Source organism: Notamacropus eugenii, chromosome 3, assembly GCF_028372415.1.
Source record: "Notamacropus eugenii isolate mMacEug1 chromosome 3, mMacEug1.pri_v2, whole genome shotgun sequence".
In the NCBI taxonomy this organism is placed as follows: domain Eukaryota; kingdom Metazoa; phylum Chordata; class Mammalia; order Diprotodontia; family Macropodidae; genus Notamacropus; species Notamacropus eugenii.
The window spans coordinates 249,887,105-249,906,864 of record NC_092874.1 but is presented as its reverse complement, the minus strand read 5'-3'; the positions used below and the strand labels follow the sequence as shown (position 1 = coordinate 249,906,864).

At 38.5% G+C, this 19,760-nt stretch overlaps 1 protein-coding gene across 1 annotated transcript in view; it reads right to left on the bottom strand.

Annotated features, from left to right (window-relative positions):
* TPH2 (tryptophan hydroxylase 2) overlaps window positions 1–19,760 on the bottom strand; it is a 141,686-nt gene that overhangs the window by 61,575 nt on the left and 60,351 nt on the right. Inside the window, exon 8 of the mRNA XM_072650422.1 lies at window positions 7,248–7,374. Coding sequence (XP_072506523.1) covers window positions 7,248–7,374 — 127 coding nt within the window. The remainder of the gene's footprint in view (window positions 1–7,247; window positions 7,375–19,760) is intronic.

Genomic DNA, 19,760 nt, shown 5'->3' with positions numbered 1-19,760 from the left:
CCCTCTATCCACAGCACCACCCATCTGTCCTATGGGTAAAAATAGTTCTTGGTTATAACCAGGGCTACATTAAAAATTGCACCCTGTTTAAACTGGGTAAATAAATGTGGTCTAGTTTGAGCTGTACTTTTCTGAGGTCCAACTAGCTGAGTTCTGGGGTCATATTCAACTCTAAGATTCTCTCATTCTGTGTGGCCCTGGAAAGAAAGTATGAATAATTAACAGAGTACCAGCCTTGTAGTAAGGAAGGAGCAGGTTCAAATTCCACCCTTGACACATTCTCTTTGTGACCATGGACTTGTGTCCCTCAGCTTCTCAGATGGCCCCTCTCCCTACCCCGCAGAAGTTCTCCAGGACTGTAAGCTCCAGACAAGTTGTCAATCTGCATCAGCAAAGGACATTTATACAACAGATCTACATAGATGAAATCAGAGGCCTAGAGCAAACCACAACGATGATGTTCCTCTTAGTTGCGAGGGTCTTAGGGGTAAACTGGAAAGGGCTTTTGTACATAGGCAAAGCCATCAAGATAGATGGTTATCCAAGTGGCTATAGTTTTAAGTTGTCAAATATCTAAATTTTTGCATCTACCTTTATGTGACTTCTCCCTGAAGCCTTTGGCTACAGACATAAAATATAAAGAAAGATTTGAATTGCAAAAACAGACAACTGTTGCAGATTGAAAATGTGCCTGTTTCCAAAAATAGCCTGAAATTAGAATTTCTTTGAAATTTCAAAAAACGGTGTCATCATCATCATAGTTCAGCAGGCAACAAATACCCAGTAATGGCAAAACCAAATATCGGAGGCTGAATATACAGAAAGTAATGTTGCCTTAAGTCCTCCCTTAACAGCATCAGTGCTAACAAAAGAGAATTGCAGTCAGAGAGGTTAGGAAAATGAGTTCTGGGACCACATAGGAAAGAAGAGTACTGATAATCCATGCAAGCAAGGGAATGGAAATGAAAGGAGAAGGGAAAAAATTATGTGGTTAAAAAGAAAAAAATACTCTTTGTAGGATACCTCTTTTCTTTATTCACAGAAGTCATTAAAATGAAAGCAATGAATTGAGATGCATTGCATTAACTTTTAACTGTTACTCATAGAAATCATACATCTGATCAGCTGCCCAAACATCTCTGTTAAAACTGTAGGAGAGCTCCTTTCAGCACTTTGTCCACTTTGCATCTAATGTTCCAAATATCTGAAACAGTTTAAAAGCACTAGCATTGAGTGATTAAGCCTGGGACTTATTGCACGTTCTCTGTTGAGCTACCAAAAATGATCACCCATGCTCAGAACTGTAGCTGAGTAGGCACTTTTGTCATTCTAAAATTTCTAACTCCTGACCAAGAAAGGTGAAGGCAAGGACATGTAACTATTAAAACTTGCTAATGTCTTGGGTTACCTTTACGTTGATTCTTCCCTTTCAAATTATAATTGTTGCTTCAGATTTAGAGTTGATTAGCATTCTCAGCACACGAAAGTACTAACTAAGCCTGGGTCCCTAATGTTAAATAAAAGCTTTGAAATTCACCCATTCAGGAAATTCAAACATATTTTAATTTATTCATGGACACTGATAGTTTTAAATAAGGCAGAATTTCTTACTTAAATATACAAAAGATATGATTTCACATATAAGTTTATATCAGATGTTGACCTTCTCTAATGCAGAGTTGGGAGGGAAGGATGGAGACAAGTCAGAACTCAAAATTCAACAACAACAAAAAATTTTAATTATAAAAATAAATAAATATACAAATGATTAGCCTTGAAAACAGAAATCCAGGCATGATTACATTTCAAGAATTTCCTAATCACGCTTTCCTACTACAATGTTAGCTGTTGTTTGGTTCCTAATAGTTCCTAAGACTATTAATAATTCCACTTTCTCAAAGACCCTGGAACAAATCTGGACATGCAACAAATCTCTCATTCCTCAAACTTGTTGACTATGACTCCAGCCCTCTGTTTCCATCTTTCCTATCCACCAAAAAATTGGGAATTCCAGATGAGTTGGAATCTCAATTTCTTACGGAAAAAAAGCAAACCAGAAAATAAAATAAAAAAAACCTGGATGAATGATTTTCCATATATAAAAAATTCCAACTGGGCCACAGGCTGATTTAATCAGTTTGTGAAACATCTGTGGTGTATTCATGCTGATTGCCTTCTCCTAAAGATGATATACAGCTTTGTCTGTTTCAAATGCCTTTATGAGGGGAGAAATGAATGAACTGAATTGATGCCATCTGTATCACAAGATACTTACATGGTTTAGGAAAGCAGCCCCCTTAAATTTACTTAAATCTGGGGGGAAATCAGCATATTTCCAGGAGTAAGTTACTAAATTCATCTAATCAGCAAATTTCTATTCATGTATCCTGTGCCTATGACAATGTACAATACAAATAGCAAAATGCCACTGAGCATAACAGTGTACTCATCAAGAACTACTAGATGATGAACTCAACAACCATGGTGCCCACAAAGCAAAGGTGTCAATTTGCATAAGCATTTGGGAAACTGACCATCATGCAAAAAAAAGCTATAACAGGCAATACTTCCAGAACTCAATCTCCTGCTTCCCACCACAAAATCCCCATCTATACTGAGTTGCTTGAGTCATTCTATCTCATGAAAAATATTAATAAAGAATTCACTGTGGGGCAGCTAGGTAGTGCAGTGAATAGAGCACTGGTCCTGGAGTCAAGGAGGACCTGAGTTCAAATTCAGCCTCAGACACTTGACATGTACTAGCTGTGTGACCTTGGGCAAGTCACTTAACCTGGACTGCCTTGCCTTCTCCCCTCCAAAAAAAAAAAAAAAAGAATTCACTCACTAGAAAGTAAGTCACCAAGAACCCTCAACCAAGTTCTCTCTTCAGCTGAACAAACCTACAATGAAAGTGCCATCGTTTTACGACTATGTACATAGTAAATTCCATATCCTATTTGTGGAACATTGGTAGTCATTGGAGATACAAAAACAAAGATGAAACGCTCACCTCCCTCCAGATCTCATGTTAGACTAGAGAATGAAGAGAGAATCAAGACGAACATGAATAAGTAAATATGATGTTCAGACAAAATAATATAAAATAAAGGAAGTCAAAAGAGAGAGGGTACTAACAATTGGCCAGCTCTGGGAAGGCCTTGTGAAGGAGAAAATATTTGATCTGTCCATGGAAGGAAGCTAAACAAAGATGCTCTTCTTGATAATGATCTCTAGCCTACCTTCACCCTTGTTTTGGGGACTATATTTGTACATTACTAATGCATAGACCCAGACAGCTGATGATTAGTATGGAAACAGCAGAACAGCCACAACCGGAGTCTTATTCATTATGCACCAGAGGGCAAATTATTTACATTAATAACAATGAGTCAAGACATCATCATCAATTTCCCCAGATACGAAAGTGTTTCATTTAAATAGTTTTCTGGGCATGGAAACCAGGACCCAAATAAAACAGCAGAAATTGCTTCATTCCCCAACCAAAGCGTTATTAAAATGTTAAAATAAATATCATGCAGAAATATGGCAAAGATCTATAATAGCTCCTGGCAATCGAGTGGTAGTGAAGGAGAAAGATCTAGAAGTTCAAGTAGAACATTGGACAAAACAATGAAAGTCTTCTGGTATCACTTGGTCCCTTGGGGCAATTACTTCTTTCTTTCCTTGGACAGATTTGTTGACGGCATATCCAAAATAGTTATGAAATGTCTGCCTTCTCTGGGTTTGTTTAACTCCTTTCTGCCTAAATACTCAAATTTTCTCAAAGAGGAAAAACAAGTCTTCCAGAAATATCATCATTAATACTATAAATCTCACCTGGTCCCAAGAATAATATTGTCTGTCTCATCATTCTAAATAATCAGTACTTTCTAGGGTTTTTATTCTATCAGTTTTCTTCCTGGGTCTATGCTATTTATTTCTTCCTCTGGCATGTTACTTAATGGAAATAAAGTTCAGGAAGTCCATTAATGATGCCTTCATTTCTGGTATGAATTCCTAAAAGGTCCATTTCTTTTCCTTCCATAGGCATTTTCGACCCCTCCCAGCCATGCTTTGGTTGTTAATCTCTCTGTGTCTGGAAATGGGTCATCTTAATGGTTTTCTTGCTCTGGCATGTTGCTTAGGGCTCGTTAATATGCAAGTTATTTGTCAGCTCATTTGTTTCCATATTTACTTGAAGCTGCCTAGCTAGAGTCTTAGCACATTTTCTCTCTCAGAGATTTTCCTGGCATAATTCTGCTCACTGTGTTCTTTAACTGAGAGACAGGATGTTGAGCTGGAAGTCAAAAGTAGCTCTGATGTCATCTCAGAAAAAGTCTTCCTAACTCCTTATAGTGGTAGCTAATAGGAAATGTGTCACCACCCCTCTATGCTCCAAATATCACTTGAGATCTTTCTTAGTTTCTCTTCGTCTGCAAAATATTTTTCAAAGCAAGAAGAACCAGCAAACCAGGTAGTCTACAAAATTGAAGGGAATTGAAATGTTAAAGTTAATGAGAACTAGAAATTGAATTGGGGGCAGGAGGAGTCATTGAATACTGGGAAAATAAGGAAAAGGAGCTTTAGTTGACCCAATACAAATTTCATCTGTTAGGAATAGATATATTTTTAAGTATAGTGTACTACAAGTCTAAATCTTTTTCTTATTTCTTACTACTATCTAACACAATCACAAAGTTCCAACCCTATTGCCCCAATCACCATTTTCCATCCTAGTTCCTCCCTAAGTTATTTATGGTTCCTGAACATTACCATTCTCCACACTTAGAACACTCAGAACTTTCAAAGGACCATTGGTCCCTGGAAGTAGAGAATTTGTGGTCCAACTCCTTCATTTTACACGTAGGGAGACTGGGGTGAAAATATAGCACCAAAGCAGTTAGACTTTGCTTTTTGATAGATACGCCAGTCAATAAGTATTTATTAAGCACCAGGGAATACAAAGAAAGGCAGAAAATAATCCCTGACTTTAAATCTTATAATCTAATGGGGGAATAGAAATACATAATAAAGACAAGAATGAGGACAAAGTACATAGAGAACACTGACCTTGCTTCCCTGAACTACCTTTAGTCCAAGCTTGTACTTATACCAGAGATGACCTTGAGGTCACCAGGGAAGCTAGGTGGTACAATGGATAGAGAGTTGGATGTGCCATTAGGAAGACTCATTGTCCCACATTCAAATGTCACCTCAGACATTTACTAGCTGTGTGACCCTGGGCAAGTCACTTAAACCTGTTTGCCTTAGTTTCTTCATTTGTAAAATGAGCTGGAGAAGGAAATGGCAAACTATCTCAGTAGTATCTTTGCTAAGACAACCCCCAAAGGGATCACTAATAGTTGGGAACAACTGGAAATGACTGAACAACAACCTAAACCAGGGATGATCTTGGGTCATATGAGTGACTAATCACAGGAAGGTAGCCATACTTAACAAACAGCTTTGATCTCTGATTCTGATATAGGGACTGAAAAGGATAGACTTATTTCTAGCCTGTATTAGTTACGTGTGATGCATAAAAATTACAACTAAGAAGAAAACCTAAACATAACTAAAATTATAATTATACAATTATAATTAAAATAGCTAAAAATTATAAATATGCCTATATCTGGGCAGATTCTGGGCACCTCACAGGGTTGGAGAACCTGTGGCCTGGAGGCCACATGTGACCCTATAGGCCCTCAAAGGTCCAAACTTCCCAGAACAAATCCACAGTTTCCCCACCCCTTCGTCTAGCCTACTGAAGACCCAGCAAGTCGATAATTGTAGGTCCAGGAGAAACTCCACAGCACCCATTAAAAAATAAGGCCCACATGTAATTCCGAGCTATGACTGATCACTCTCTCCATTAATGGTATACACATATGCACCCAATGTCTATTGGAGGAGTGTGTTATTGTAAATCTTCTTACTATACTATTTCTTTAAATGTCTTCCCTTGGAACTAATTTTGTCTTCTGTCTTGCTAGAGGAAAAGAAGACCCATTAATGGAAGCTCTCGAGCTAGCTAACATGTTAAGCAGGTATAGACCAACAAAGGACTTTGAACCTGGGGTGAGTTTGCCATGTGTTTTAATAGGGTGTCACAAGGGCTATGTACAAATGAGGAAGCTAAAGCCCAGGACAATTAAATACCTTGCCCAAGATCACACAAATAGCAGATATCAGAGGTAGAATTAAAATCCAAGTCTTCTGATTATACCTCTTTCCTTACTACATGACCTCTCAACCTTCAGTTCCAGCATCCAATATTGGAAGCTCTATAAATACCAGAATGAAAAAAAAGGCAATGTGCCATAGGATACTAGAGTAAGAAAGACACAGGTTCAATTCCTGCCTTTGACCCTTAATAGGTGTGTAGCTATGTCCAACCTTTTATAATTCTAGTGTCTTCCCTCTCTTAATTATTTCTGGTTGATCCTGGATATAGTTTGTTTGGCATATATTTGTAAATTTTCTCTCCCATTAGATTGTGGAACTCGTTGAGGACAGAAACTGTTTTTTGCCTCTTTTTGTATCCCCAGAATTTTACAAGTGCCTGGCACATAGTAGGCATTTACCAAATGTTGACTGATTGATTGATTGACTGATTGATTATGAACAAGTCTTTGGACTCCAAGCAATTCTCAAGAATATAAGTTGGTCTATTTCCCTCAGTGGAGAAAGTTTCCACACTGGGAGTTCCCTACATGAATGAAATCACAAGTCCTAACCCCCCTCAAAAAAAAAGTAAATATTGATCCAAGAGTATGATAAAAGGCCATGTCTGAACATCATAATATAGATCGTGCTCAAAACAGTACAGTCTGTAAGGTGATTAATTCATTCAGCAGGTGAACAGAACCGGTCAAATGAATATTAAGTATAAACATATCTAAACTGTTACAGGCCAAGGAAATAAAACATGAAGCATATAAACTAAAACTGAAAATCAAAAACATGGAAGGAAATAATTATTTCAAGAAATATTTATTATTATTTGAAAATATAAATGTCATCTCCTTGAAATAGGATCTTTCTTCCTGGAAGAGCTAACAATGGCTCAGAATGCACCATTACATCATCTATCTAGCCTCTCAATGCCACCTACTCATCTTCAAAATGTAGTTTTGCTTTCACCTTTAATAATTGTAAAAATCTCTTTTTTTCCCATTAGTAACCTTGGATGAACAGGAAGATCTTTTTTTTCAAAGTCTGACATGAAAATACAGAAGACTCACCGTGGCAAGTTTCTGAACATCTTCATCAGAGGCTCCCAGGGAGGCCAGGCCTATTTCTTGTGAGAACTGAGCAAACTTAGGATCAGCCAGAAGGGGAACGTGTCCCAGGAGTTCATGACATGTGTCTCTGAAAAGAAAGAATACAAAGAAATGTTACAGATATTATAGCACTGAGAAACTTTATCCCATTCAGAGAACTGCCAATTGCCCTATAAGAGGTATGGCATTAATAATATAGGAAATGACAGGACAAAAGGCACCTTGATGCAGTGGAGAGAGAGCTTGCCTCAGAGACTGGGAAACCTAGGTTCAAATCCTTCAAGTAACACATGTCATGGGACCCTAGGCAAATCACTTAATCTCTTACCTTTAAGTAAGACCCTTTGACTATACAGTTATCCCTTCCACATCGCAGGAGTTAGAGACTCAGCACCCCCACAATCTGGAAAATCTGCATAAAAATGTTGGCCCTCCATACCAGAGAAAAAATCTGAATTATTATGGTATTAAAAGATAAAACTGATATTATGCAATGTTTTCTTGTATTTATCATTGCACTTCATAATATAACTTTTAAATGTATAATTGTATTGTACTTTATAATATTGATATATAATATTATAATATTGATATCACACAATATTATAATGTTGGTATTATACAATATTATAATATTGATATCACATAATATAATATTTATATGCAATATTTCTATCACACAATATTATAATATCTATGTAATACAATATTATAATATTGATATTATGTAATGCTTTACACATATTTTATGTATTTCTGTGTTTCCAAACTTTTTCTGTGTCATCTGCTGGCCTTTCTGTGTTGTCTGTAGCTTCCACAAAACAACCCCAAAATTCTCACTTAATTTCTTTTGCCAAACAACGATGGGGAAAATCACAATGTGGAAAGGATAACTGTAATTGTTGATTTGCATTGGTGAAAGTTGTTTCTTATCGAGGAGTTTCTTTCAAAAAAACATCAGAATCAGAACCAAAAAAAAGACTACTATAGAGAAAGATTCATACAAGCAATCAGTGAGACAGGGGAACTAAAAAAAAATGGATGCAATCTTAGGTTGTATTAAGAGAAGGAGAATGTCAAGGACCAGAGAGTGAGCAGCTCAGGGCTGGGTGCCACATTTTAGGAAGAACATCCATAAAAAGACAAGCAGAACAGTGAAGATCCAACAGGGATCTTTTGGCAGTCTGGTAAAATCTTTAGATTCCTTCTCAGAATCATGTTTTTAAATGTCTAAAATAAAATATATAGGATTACAAAGGAAACATTATTTTGAAATATAGTTATCAAAATATTAACAAATAAGGAAAAACCCCAGACCTCAAGTTAAGAATCACTCTTCATGTCTTACCACATTGAAGATCACTTTAAGGGACTGAGGATTATAATCTGGAAAAGAGGATTATAATCTGGCAAAGGATGCCATGAGGAAAAGGGAATAAGCTGCTTCTTCTTGGCCCCTGTGGGCAGTTGGGAATAATGGGTGGAAATTACAGTCAGATTTCTGCTTGATGACAAAAAAAAAATTCCTAATGGTTAAAAAACCAAAATGGAATTAGGCTGCCTCAGGAAGCAGCTAGTTCTCCATCACTAGAGGTATTCAGTCAGAAGCTGGGGCCGTCACAGCTATGGCTTCAGGTATGAGTTGAATCATTGGTCATTTCAAACCAGCTGTGACACAGATATCTCAATTTTTCACCAAACCAGCCCCTCTTTCAAATTATTTTTCAAATATTTTGTATAAACTATTATTCAAATATTCTTAGTTTTGTTGGGGGCCCCACCATCCTCAATTCCTCACTCCCTTCACTCCACATACCTAGTCAGTTGATAAATGTTGCTACCTCTGCTTCCACACCATCTCTTGCGTAGTTTAACAAGAGGTGATGAGGGCCTAAACAAAGGTGGTGGCTGTCACAAGTATAGTAGTTAAAACCATGAGGGAGCTAGATAGTGCAATAGATATACCACTTGGCCTAGAGTCAAGAAGACCTGAACTCAAATTCAGCCTTACTCCATAGCTGTGTGACCCTGGGCAAGGCATTTAACCTCTGTCTGCCTCAGTTTCCTTAACTGTAAAACGGGGATAATCGTATCACCTCGCACAGTTGTTGTTAGGCTGTAACATTTGTAAGAAGTCAATAGTCAATAAATAAACTTGTATTAAATACTTACTATGTGCTAACAGTGCCTAACATATAGTAGGTGTCATATAAATACTTGTTCCCTTCCCCCTCATTGCAATAGCCCCCTAACTAGTTTCCCCAACTCAAATCTCTCTCTCTTCCAATTCACCCACTACGCAGCTTTCAAAGTCATATATCTTTTAAGATCCTTCACTCCTTTCTAGACTCAGTTCAAGTACCACCTTCTTCACGAAACCTTTCCTGCTTCTCTCATTTGCCAGTGCTCTTCCTCCCCAAACTAGCTTGTATTCATTTTGCCTGAGAACACTTATATATGCAGATGTTGTCTCCACAATAGAATGTAAGTTTCCTACGGGCAAGGACAGTTTTATTTTTGTCTTTGAATCCACAGTGCCTAGAATACTGCCTAGTACATCCTAGGTGCTTAATAAATGCTTTGTCTATTGATTTAGACTAGAAGTCCTGTTCAACACTGAGGTTCCTTGAGAAATAGTTTTGCCTTTACACAATGACTATTGTACAGACAGTTTCCCAAAGTCTATACCTTAGAACGCTCAAATTGATTTCCACCATTTTGGTTTGGAAAAATAGAAACCAATGAAGAAGGACCTCATCGCAGACTCAGACTCAGTCATGCCTGAAATGTGCCAGGTTAGTTTAAGCAAGAGAATGATGCATATGCCAGAAGGAGATACCCTTTAACTATACCTATTCACTTTTCAGGCAGTTTTCAGTCATGTCCAACTCTTTGTGACCCCATTTGGGACTTTCTTGGCAAAGATACTGAAGTGATTTGCCATTTCCTTCTCCTCATTTTACAGATGAAGAAACAAAGGCAAACAGGGCTAAATGACTTGCCCAGGTTCATACAACTAATAAGTGTATGAGTTTAGATTTGAGCTCAAGATGATAAGTCTTCTTGACTCCTGGCCCAGGGTTCTAGGCACTGTGCCACACCTGTTCTAAGGGGATATGATGCTGTCACCTTGGTTGTGATTCCACACATTAAAGGTAGTTATATGACAACAAGCTATACCAGACTTCTCCTGCTAGGGTATTCTGGGAAATAAGAGAACTACGATAGATAATATTAAATAAATGAGTAAATGAAAAAGGCATTTATTGTGCATTTAGTATATTCTAAACACTCAGTTAAGTGCTAGAAATACAAATACAAAAAGCAAGGCAGTCCCTACTCTCAAGGAATGACATTAATTAAAGGAGAGAGCATATTAATGAGACTTCAGCTGCAGGACAGACAGAAAAGCCCAGAACTCCTAAGGGTTCAGCAGCAAAGTGGATGGCAAGGTCTTGGGGCACTGATTTGAGCAAATGATCTCCTCGTCTTTCTCCATGGCGCTTAGGATGATCTCCCACTGTAACTCTTCAGAAAACATAGGATTCCATAACTTGCAGCCCTAAAACATTGCTTGAAAAACTTTAGGGACTAAAGAGACTTTGTTGTGCATAGTAGGTGCTTAATAAATTTTTTTAAATTACATTTAGTGCAACTCCCTTATAAAAAACTGATTTGTAAATCAGGCCATGTTCACTTCACTCTTAATTCAACTTGTACTCTCTGGACTTCTCCATCTTTTTATCAGCAACCTTGCCCTTCCACTGAAACTCTAATCGTCACCCCCTCTTCAAGTGCCCTTTTGTCTTACCCCCGTCAGAAATAAACTCAGTAAGGGTAGGAACTGTATTTGTTGTTGTTGTATTAGGTTTTGCTTGCTTAGTACAATGCTACCATGAAGCAAATATTAAATAGATGCTTTTATCCAGCTATCCAGACAACTAGGTGGCACAGTGGATAGAGTACCTGCCTGAAATCAGGAAGACTCATTTTCTGAGCTCAAATCTGACCTCAGACACTTCCTAGCTCTGTGACTCTGGGCAAGTCACTTAACCCTGTTCGTCTCAGTTTCTTCATCTGTAAAATGAGCTGGATAAGGAAATGGCAAATCACTGCAGTATCTTCACCAAGAAAACCCCAAATAGGGTCACAAAGTGTCAAAAAAAGACTAAAACGACTGAACAATGAGCATCTATCTATCTAATGCATTAGCTCAGTTCCTGGCACATGTACTTGAGAAATGTTTGCTGGGTGATTGATTTCCACTGCGTCAAATTACCACAGTAGGAAAGAGCTATATCATGTGGATTTAAAGTTAAGATTTCATGTATCAGAAAACTATTACCTATGCTAGATCCCTTTTGGGGCAGGTAGAAAACTCTAATTGCAATAGTATAAAGAACTGATTCACCAATACATAGGGAGAACAATTAATTCCTTTTTTATTACTCCTTGAGAGAGACTGTCTATTTGGGAGGCTTAAAAATTATGCAAAGCCACAGAGCTAGCCGTGTACTTTCAATTGAGTGTAAGGGCCCAGAGCCATGTGCCCCCCAGAGAATTGTAAATGGGGGAATAAAGATGAACTTCATCTTACTGTAAGTAGAAATGCTGCCACTGCATTTCACCAGCCCTCACCTTCCCTCCTCATGGCATGGTCTCTCAGTGGGGCAGAAGGCTGACAAAAAAAAGAGCCTCTGATTTGGAATGAGAGCCTGAGAGCAATATTTACAGTAAACTCTGCTCTCATGGGGCAAAGGCTTTGAGTGCTTCTATTTCAAACCCAGGAACGAGGTGATTATCTTTTATGACTTCAGTGGAACAGTCACAAAAATAAAACCAAACTGCTCTGTATTCCATAGCTTTTGCAAAGTTCTATAAACAGGTGAAAAAACAGGCATGCCTGGAAATATTCTCACCCAAAGTAAAACTTAGAGATTTCAAAGGCTAATAATGAAGCCATTAATTTTGGTATTTTAGATTCAATAAGATCAATACCGACTTTGGCATTTCAAACTCTCAGAACTGGAAGAGACCTTGGAAGTCACCTAGTCCTATTCCCTGCCTGTAGGTTCCTCTTCAGAATTCCTGACATTCATCATCCTCTGCTTGAATACTCCAGTGACAGGTAACTTACTCCTTCAACAGATAGCCCATTCCATTTTTGCACAGCATTTTGCATTTGTTTTCCATTTTGTATAGCAGAGATTGTAAAAGCTCTGATTATCTGAACTGGAGGCGCCTCCTTCAAAGCTGGAAATGTGAAACAAGATGCTCATCCTCTAACCAGAGTACATTCCAATTCCTTGATGTAAAATATGCATCTTGCTGGGATGATGCAACAGCTGCTGTTAGTAGACCTATTGGGGAGTTGTTTTAATATCGCGACAAAATATGGGTCCTTCTGATCTAACAAAACAGGGGCTCTATTGTTCACTCAGTAGAAATCTGCCTTTCTGTAAATCCCACCTGTTACTGCTTGTTTTCCACCTTAGCATAAAGTCTACTCCAAGGGTTCTTAACCTTTCTCTGTGTGTCATAGACTCCTTTGGCAGCTTGGTAAAGCCAGTGGACCCCTTCTCTGAATACTATTTTTAAATATGCAAAATACAAAGAATTACATAGGAAAGAAATTACTTTGAAATAAAAATGTAATTTCTTCCCATCTAAGTTTACAGATTCCCTGAAATCTATTATAATATATTATACTCCTTGGAAGTCTTTAGTCCCCAGGATGAGAACCCCTGGAAAAGGAAGTCTACTCCTTCTTCCATATCTCTTAGATCCTTTATAGAGTATCCTCAAAGATAAGCTTTGCCCCCATTGCTGGGACTGAAAGATGTTTACAGGTAGCAAAAGAAAACATTAAAAAACCCCACAAAATAGCATCCAGGATAGAAAAGGATATCTATCTAAGACCAAAAGAGTCATATACTTGAAACCTTGAACTGGTTTCATTTGAGCTCATTGAAATGAAAACAGTTGATTTAGCCTACTTAACACAGTGCCTATGGCTCAGGAGTCCACTGGCAATCTGTATGCAGTACCCCTCACAACTGGACCGCTGAGCATCTCATTAGAAATGGGTTCTGACCAGAGAGATACTTTTGCTGCTTTACTCCACTAGATCTTCCTTAAAAGATTCAATTATTCAACCATAATTACACCTGTCAGCACAATCTGTCCCCAGTCTCTACATTGGCAAACTTTCCTCTTTTCAATTCCGCTCAGCTTTTATGCATTTTCCCCCGAAGAATGCTTCGATGTCTCATTTTTTTCCCACACAAAAACATTCTTGTTCAGTGAAAATGCAGAACCTTTCAAAATTGTTAACACTGTAAAACATCATGTCTCCTTTTCAAAAAAGAAAGCTATGGATCATATCAGACATCCAACCTTTACCGCCTTAAATTGGAATCTTTTCTGATAAGACCCATGTTTAGGTTTCTAAAGGCTACTGAAAAGAGACTTTTTGTACGTCCAAGCAGAGCACCTCAAGCAATTGCCTGAATCATTCTGAGAAAGTTGCGCTAAGTTGGCCGCCAGCAGATAATGGACCTGGTTGTGAAGTTCACATTAAAGACAAGTCTAGCGTTTTCTTCCTCTTATCACTTTTCAAAGATGACTCCTCACACTGTGTTGAGTGACTTTTATTTTTCTGGTAAATTAAAGGCTTTAAAAGGTATCAGACAAGCATCGAGCATTTGCTTCCCATTCCAAGTATTCCCATCTGTCTTTTAAGACATATTTCTATAGGTTTTGTTTGTTTTAAATGACACAGAAGCTGACACTTTAGATAAATCTTAAAGAAGAGGAAAAGAAAAAAGATGGATGGGAGGGGTAAAGAGAGGTCGTGTGGATGAAAAGAAGCAGAAAGATGGTTCTGAGAGGGTTTTTCTGCTTTAACTCACCATTTGGTGGGTAAGTGTACCTAATTAGGGATAATACAGAAGGAAACCTAACAAGAGAATGACTAGATTTGCTTTCACCATGCTGACTAGAGAACTCGCTAGGAGTTAATTTAGGCCTGAAATGGGTTTACTTCTATTTTTGTTTCGGTTTGATTTTTACCACTGTCCACTTCACAGATTAATATGGAGTTTTTTCTGCTTGTATTGAGGTCAACATGCTAGAAAATCTGGCCCTTTTGTATTTATAGGCAACACTAGAATTGACCTGAGCCTGTGGATTCATTGGTATTGCCGAAATTATGAAAAGAAAACCTCTTCTTCCAATGCAGATCTAAAACTGTTTGTGGCTAGGGACCTGGGTAGCACAATGGATTGAACTCTGGGCCTAGAGTCAGGAAGACTTGAGTTTAAATCCAGCCTTAGATATGTGCTACCTCTGTGACCCTGGGCAAGTCATTTAACCTCTGTCTGCCTCAGTTTCCTCAACTGTAAAATGGGGAATAGCACCTACTTCCTGGGGTTGTTGTGAGGATCAAATGAGAAAATAATTACAAAGTGCCTGATATTTTTTGTTATTGTTGTTGAGTCATGTCCAGCTCTTTGTGATGCCATTTTGGGGCTTCTTGGCAAAGACGTTGGAGCGGTTTGTCATTTCCTTCTCCAGGTCATTTTATAAATGAGGAAACTGAGGCAAACAGAATTAAGTGACTTGCCCAGGGTCACACATCCAATAAGTGTCTGAGGTCAGATTTGAACTCAAAAAGATGAGTTTTCCTGACTCTAGACCCAGCACTCTATCCACTGTGATACCTAGCTGCCTCTATGTACCTGGGACATAGTAAGTGCTTAATACATGCTCATTCCCTTCCTTAATCCCCTTCCCTTCAACTTATATAGCTCCAGAACAGAGCTCTAAACTGTATGTGTGTGCGTGAGTGATGGATCTCTTTGGCAATCTGGATCCCTTCTTAGAATGATGTTTTGAAAAATGCAAAGTATACTAATAATTAGCATTTATATATTCCTTTTAAAGATTTTTCATCATAAAGATGTTACATCATTTGATCCTCACAATAGGTAGTTGCTATTATCATCCCCATTTTACATATGAGGAAATGGAGGCAAATGCACATTGAGTGACTGGCCAAGGGTCACACAGCTATTAAATGTCTAAGACAGGATTTGAACATAGGTATCCCTGAGCTTAATTCCCATACTATCCATTGGACTACCTCACTGCCCCTAGGATCACTGAAGAAACTAATTATATTGAAATACAGTCATCAAAATATGGTTTATAAAATAATTCATGAGTCCCAGGTTAAGAACCTCTATTTTAGAGAGTTTCCTGTGAGGCTAAGTGACTTGCCCAAGGTCACACAGCCTATATCTGTCAGAGGTGAAACTTGAGCCTGAGTATTCCTGCCTCCAAGGTTCTCTGTCTACAAATTATACATAAATACTCTTGCAGATATCTTTACCAGGGTGTGATCCTTGGGAAAATGGAACCATTGGTTTCCATCTTCTAGTCTCATCCCTGGGTTTTATGAGGCAAATATTAGCTACTGACTCTCTTGTATTTAATTGGCATGCCCCTGATTTTCTCTACAACTCTGACAGAAAGATCTGTCTGACCACCTATAAGAACATGGTTGGTAGAGGTCCAGCTCCACAGTATTCAGAGAAATCTTACAACAAATTCTGTGGTACAGCAGAAAGAGTGCTTGAAATCTGGGAGACCTGAGTTCAAAACCAGACTCTCTTACTGAGAGAAATTATTGCTTTCTATCATATTAATAACCCATTATTATTTAGGATCTAGGCTTTTTATTTCCTCATTCAGGGACCAGCCTCTGTAGGCCAGTCCGTCAGTCACCGAAGGGCAAGGCTGATTGGTGAGATTGGCCTAATTCTCAGGGTACCATGCTCTTCAATTTTTACCAGGACCCCACCTATCTAGGAGACTTTCCTTCTGTTTGAAATATAAGCAGAATCTAGTCTAGATAAATTCTTGCCCTGAAGGAATAAGCCCATGTCCTTGTCTCCCTCCACTGGAGTTTAAGAGGACCCAGCTCATGAAGGAGAAAACCAGCCAGAGTGGTGTGGGTAGAGATGGATTCCTTTGTCCAAATTGCTGGTGATGGCTGAATCTCATGATCAAACCACACTCTCTCAAGGAGGGGCTAAAGACAGTTAGCCCACCCTTGTATTAGTTGTTCACCTATCAGGGTTGATTTTCACCTGTCAGAGGCACCCCCTTTTACAAAAGTATAGTAAGCCTTCCATTCTCTTCATATCTTTGGTTACCCATGGAAACCATTAACAATTTATTGATTATTAACTAGCTTAATTATTAAATTGATTATTAATTACCCAGAAACTCTGTCAGGTTTTTCATTCACCACATTACTTATTATCTCTGTGTGTGTGACTGGGCAAATTATCTCATTTCTATAGGTCTTAAGCTGTAAAATGAGGGAGTTGTACAAGCTGGCCTCTGAGGTCCCTTCCAGCTCCAAATCGATGACCAATAAAATCAAACCTAGTGGGTGGGTTGGTTTGTTGCTTTTTTCTTCAAAAAAACAATACTCATCCTGATTCTAGTCAATGTCTTATCAAATAATGTTTATAATTAATCTCCATATTTTTTAATTTGCTTGCCCATTCCTTACTCCTTCTATAAGTATTTCACCACATAAAGAAGGAGGGAGGGGTATTGTGTGTGTGTGTGTGTGTGTGTGTGTGTGTGTGTGTGTGTGTTTAAATCAGATCCGCGATTTTATTGGAGTAGGGAACTCCCCGCATGGAAACTATCTGTGTAGAATAATGGCTACTTGCTCTGCAACTTACAGGCTAAGAGAGTATTTAAGAGTCATTGAGAAGCTAAGTGAACAGCTCAGTGACACGGCAAGCCTGTATTTAAGGCAGGATTGAAGCCCAGGTCTTCCTTACTCAGAAGTCAATTCTGCATTCCAAGGTATCAAACAACCTCTGCAGGAAGTCTCCTGAGTCAGAATCCTGGGGAAATATTTAACAAAGCAAATAAAAATACAATAAATCATAGATAACGTGGTTTTCTTAGTCAATTTGCTGGTGGGCAGGGATCCTTACAGTTGGTTTAGTGGCCCCATTTCTATCTGAGTTGGATACCAATGCACTACTCATGATACCTCTATAAAATTAATTATGATACAGGACATCCCAAAGATCTTAATGCAGTACTAAGCTTTAATATTCTTGGGACACTCTGTCATGTGAAATATTACTCCAGTAGAAGTGAACTCTAGTGAGTCTGGCTCCTAATCTTCCCCGTTGGCAGATTTCAGAGGCCTGAAGTTTGCCAGATACTTCACATACCTGACCTCATTTCACAGACCCTTTGAGAAAGGTACAACTAGGAATCCACCTCTTTTTTCAGATGAGAAAACATACCTCATTGAAGTAAAGGGGTATATAGCTGGTGGTTAGGAGTGGTAACAATAGACTCACAGAAAGTGGAGAGGTATTAATGGTGGTTACCCCATTCTAAATCAGTTAGAAGCAGCACCTTATAGTGGTTGAGTGTTCTAGACTGGGGGTCAGAATACCTGGGTCAAAATCCTGCCTCTGATTACATAAAACAATAATAGCCATATGATAGTACCTGTCTCTCAGCCTTATTACAAGGATCAAATGAGATCATGTCAAGTACCATTATTATTGTTATAAACCATCCATTCCTCTATAATATGTAGAGGCAGCTGGATGGAGTAATGGACAGAGCACTGATCTTGGAGTTAGGAATACCTAAGTTAAAATCTTATCTTTCACACACTTACCAGCTGTTGATTTTGACAGATAAGTAACTGTCTTGGTCTCAATTTCCTCATCTGTAAAATGAGGGAATTTGATTTAATGCCTGCTAATGTCCCATCCAGCCCTAGATCTGTGAGCCTATGATCCCTGGATCATAGACCTACTCATCTTGTGCAACACTTATTGGGAAGGGTCCACCCAACATGGAGGAGACCTTCAACACATTCTCCTACCATGAAAGGGCACCAGTGGAATGTCTAGTCTATCTACCTGTTATCTTTCACTCTTGACACATGCCCAGGCCATCCTCTCTCCCTAACATACATTTCCCTGATTAAGATAAGAGTCTCCTATATGTTATAATCTGAAGAACGCTAGAAAAGTCCACAATCCATTCCTTTGAGTTAACAAATGTCCATTTTTTAAAATAATTCTTTAAAAGGGGGCAATACTGTAAGCTGTTATCAATCATTCATGCCTTGGTATAGATATATCAAATTACCATCCTCCTGACTGCAGGGCACCGAGGGAATGGGAGTTTGGATTGGGAAGGGAGAGGAAGGAAGACAACTTTGGCAGCATAGGGGTCTGCCCAGGTGAGTAGGTTAGGCTAGAGAAGGCCCCACTGGGAAGAAAGATCTACAGCCAATCCAGCTGTCGGAAGCATTATTCAAAAGCATTGTTCAAAACAACAATCAGAATTTCAAAGATGGAGGGGACTTCAAGAGGTCGTCTATTACCATGTCATACCTATACAGGTATCCTCTGAATGGGAAAGGAAATATAATAGAAACATCTGGTTTCAAACTGTATAGGTTTTAAATAATCTATTACACTTTTTTCTTATATGACATCTTCTGTTAGAGGATTTTGAATTTCTTAAAGGCACTCTGACACCCAAGACCTTATCATCATTTGTAAGAACTTCAGAAAATATTATGGCTGAAAACATAGAGCTTGACTATATAACTAAGGCATTGCTATAGTTTTATGAGAAACACCAGCCTTTAAACTGAGTTTAGTTGGTGCTGAGTAAAAATGGATCTATTTTGTATTTCTATAAAGCTTTCCTACAGGGGAGATTGAAGCATTATTTCATTAATTCCCACCCTGGGAGGCTAAGTGACTTGCTAACGGTGACACAGAAAGTTAATGGCATAGCCTGAATCTCCTTATGTTCTGTCCATTAGGTCTCTTGGCCGGAGGTTACAAGCTCTTCTTCATATCCAGCAATAACAGTTGGCTAGGGCAGAGGGCTGCCCACAGTGAAGAGGCCTTGGTACTCCTCATGCCCAAGATGTTTTCTTGAATTTGGGGTAGCTAGGGTTTTTTTATTTATTTGTTGCTTTTAAAACATGTCCAAGCATCTCCATAGTTTAAAGAAAAAGGGTTAGTATTAGGGGAATGCTATAGATATAACACAGACAGATTTCAGCGAAGCACTTACAAAGGTTCCTTGTTCTCCTTCAGGACAAGACAAAGGGAGCTGGGCTAGACAATAGATTGAGATAGGTGGATTCAAGACAGATTAATGACTAGACTGAAGCATTAGCCATAAATAAATTAATGTCAACTTGGAGGAAGGTCTCCTATGAGAGAGTCCCTAGGATTTGTTCTTGCTCCTGTACTGGAAAACATTTTTATCAGTGAGAGTAGAGCAAGCCAGTCTTGGAAGGAAGATTTGGGTTCAAGTACCGCCCATCATACATAGTGACTTTGTGACTCTGGACTCTTAGGATTCTTAGTAATTCTTTAGGAACATATGCTT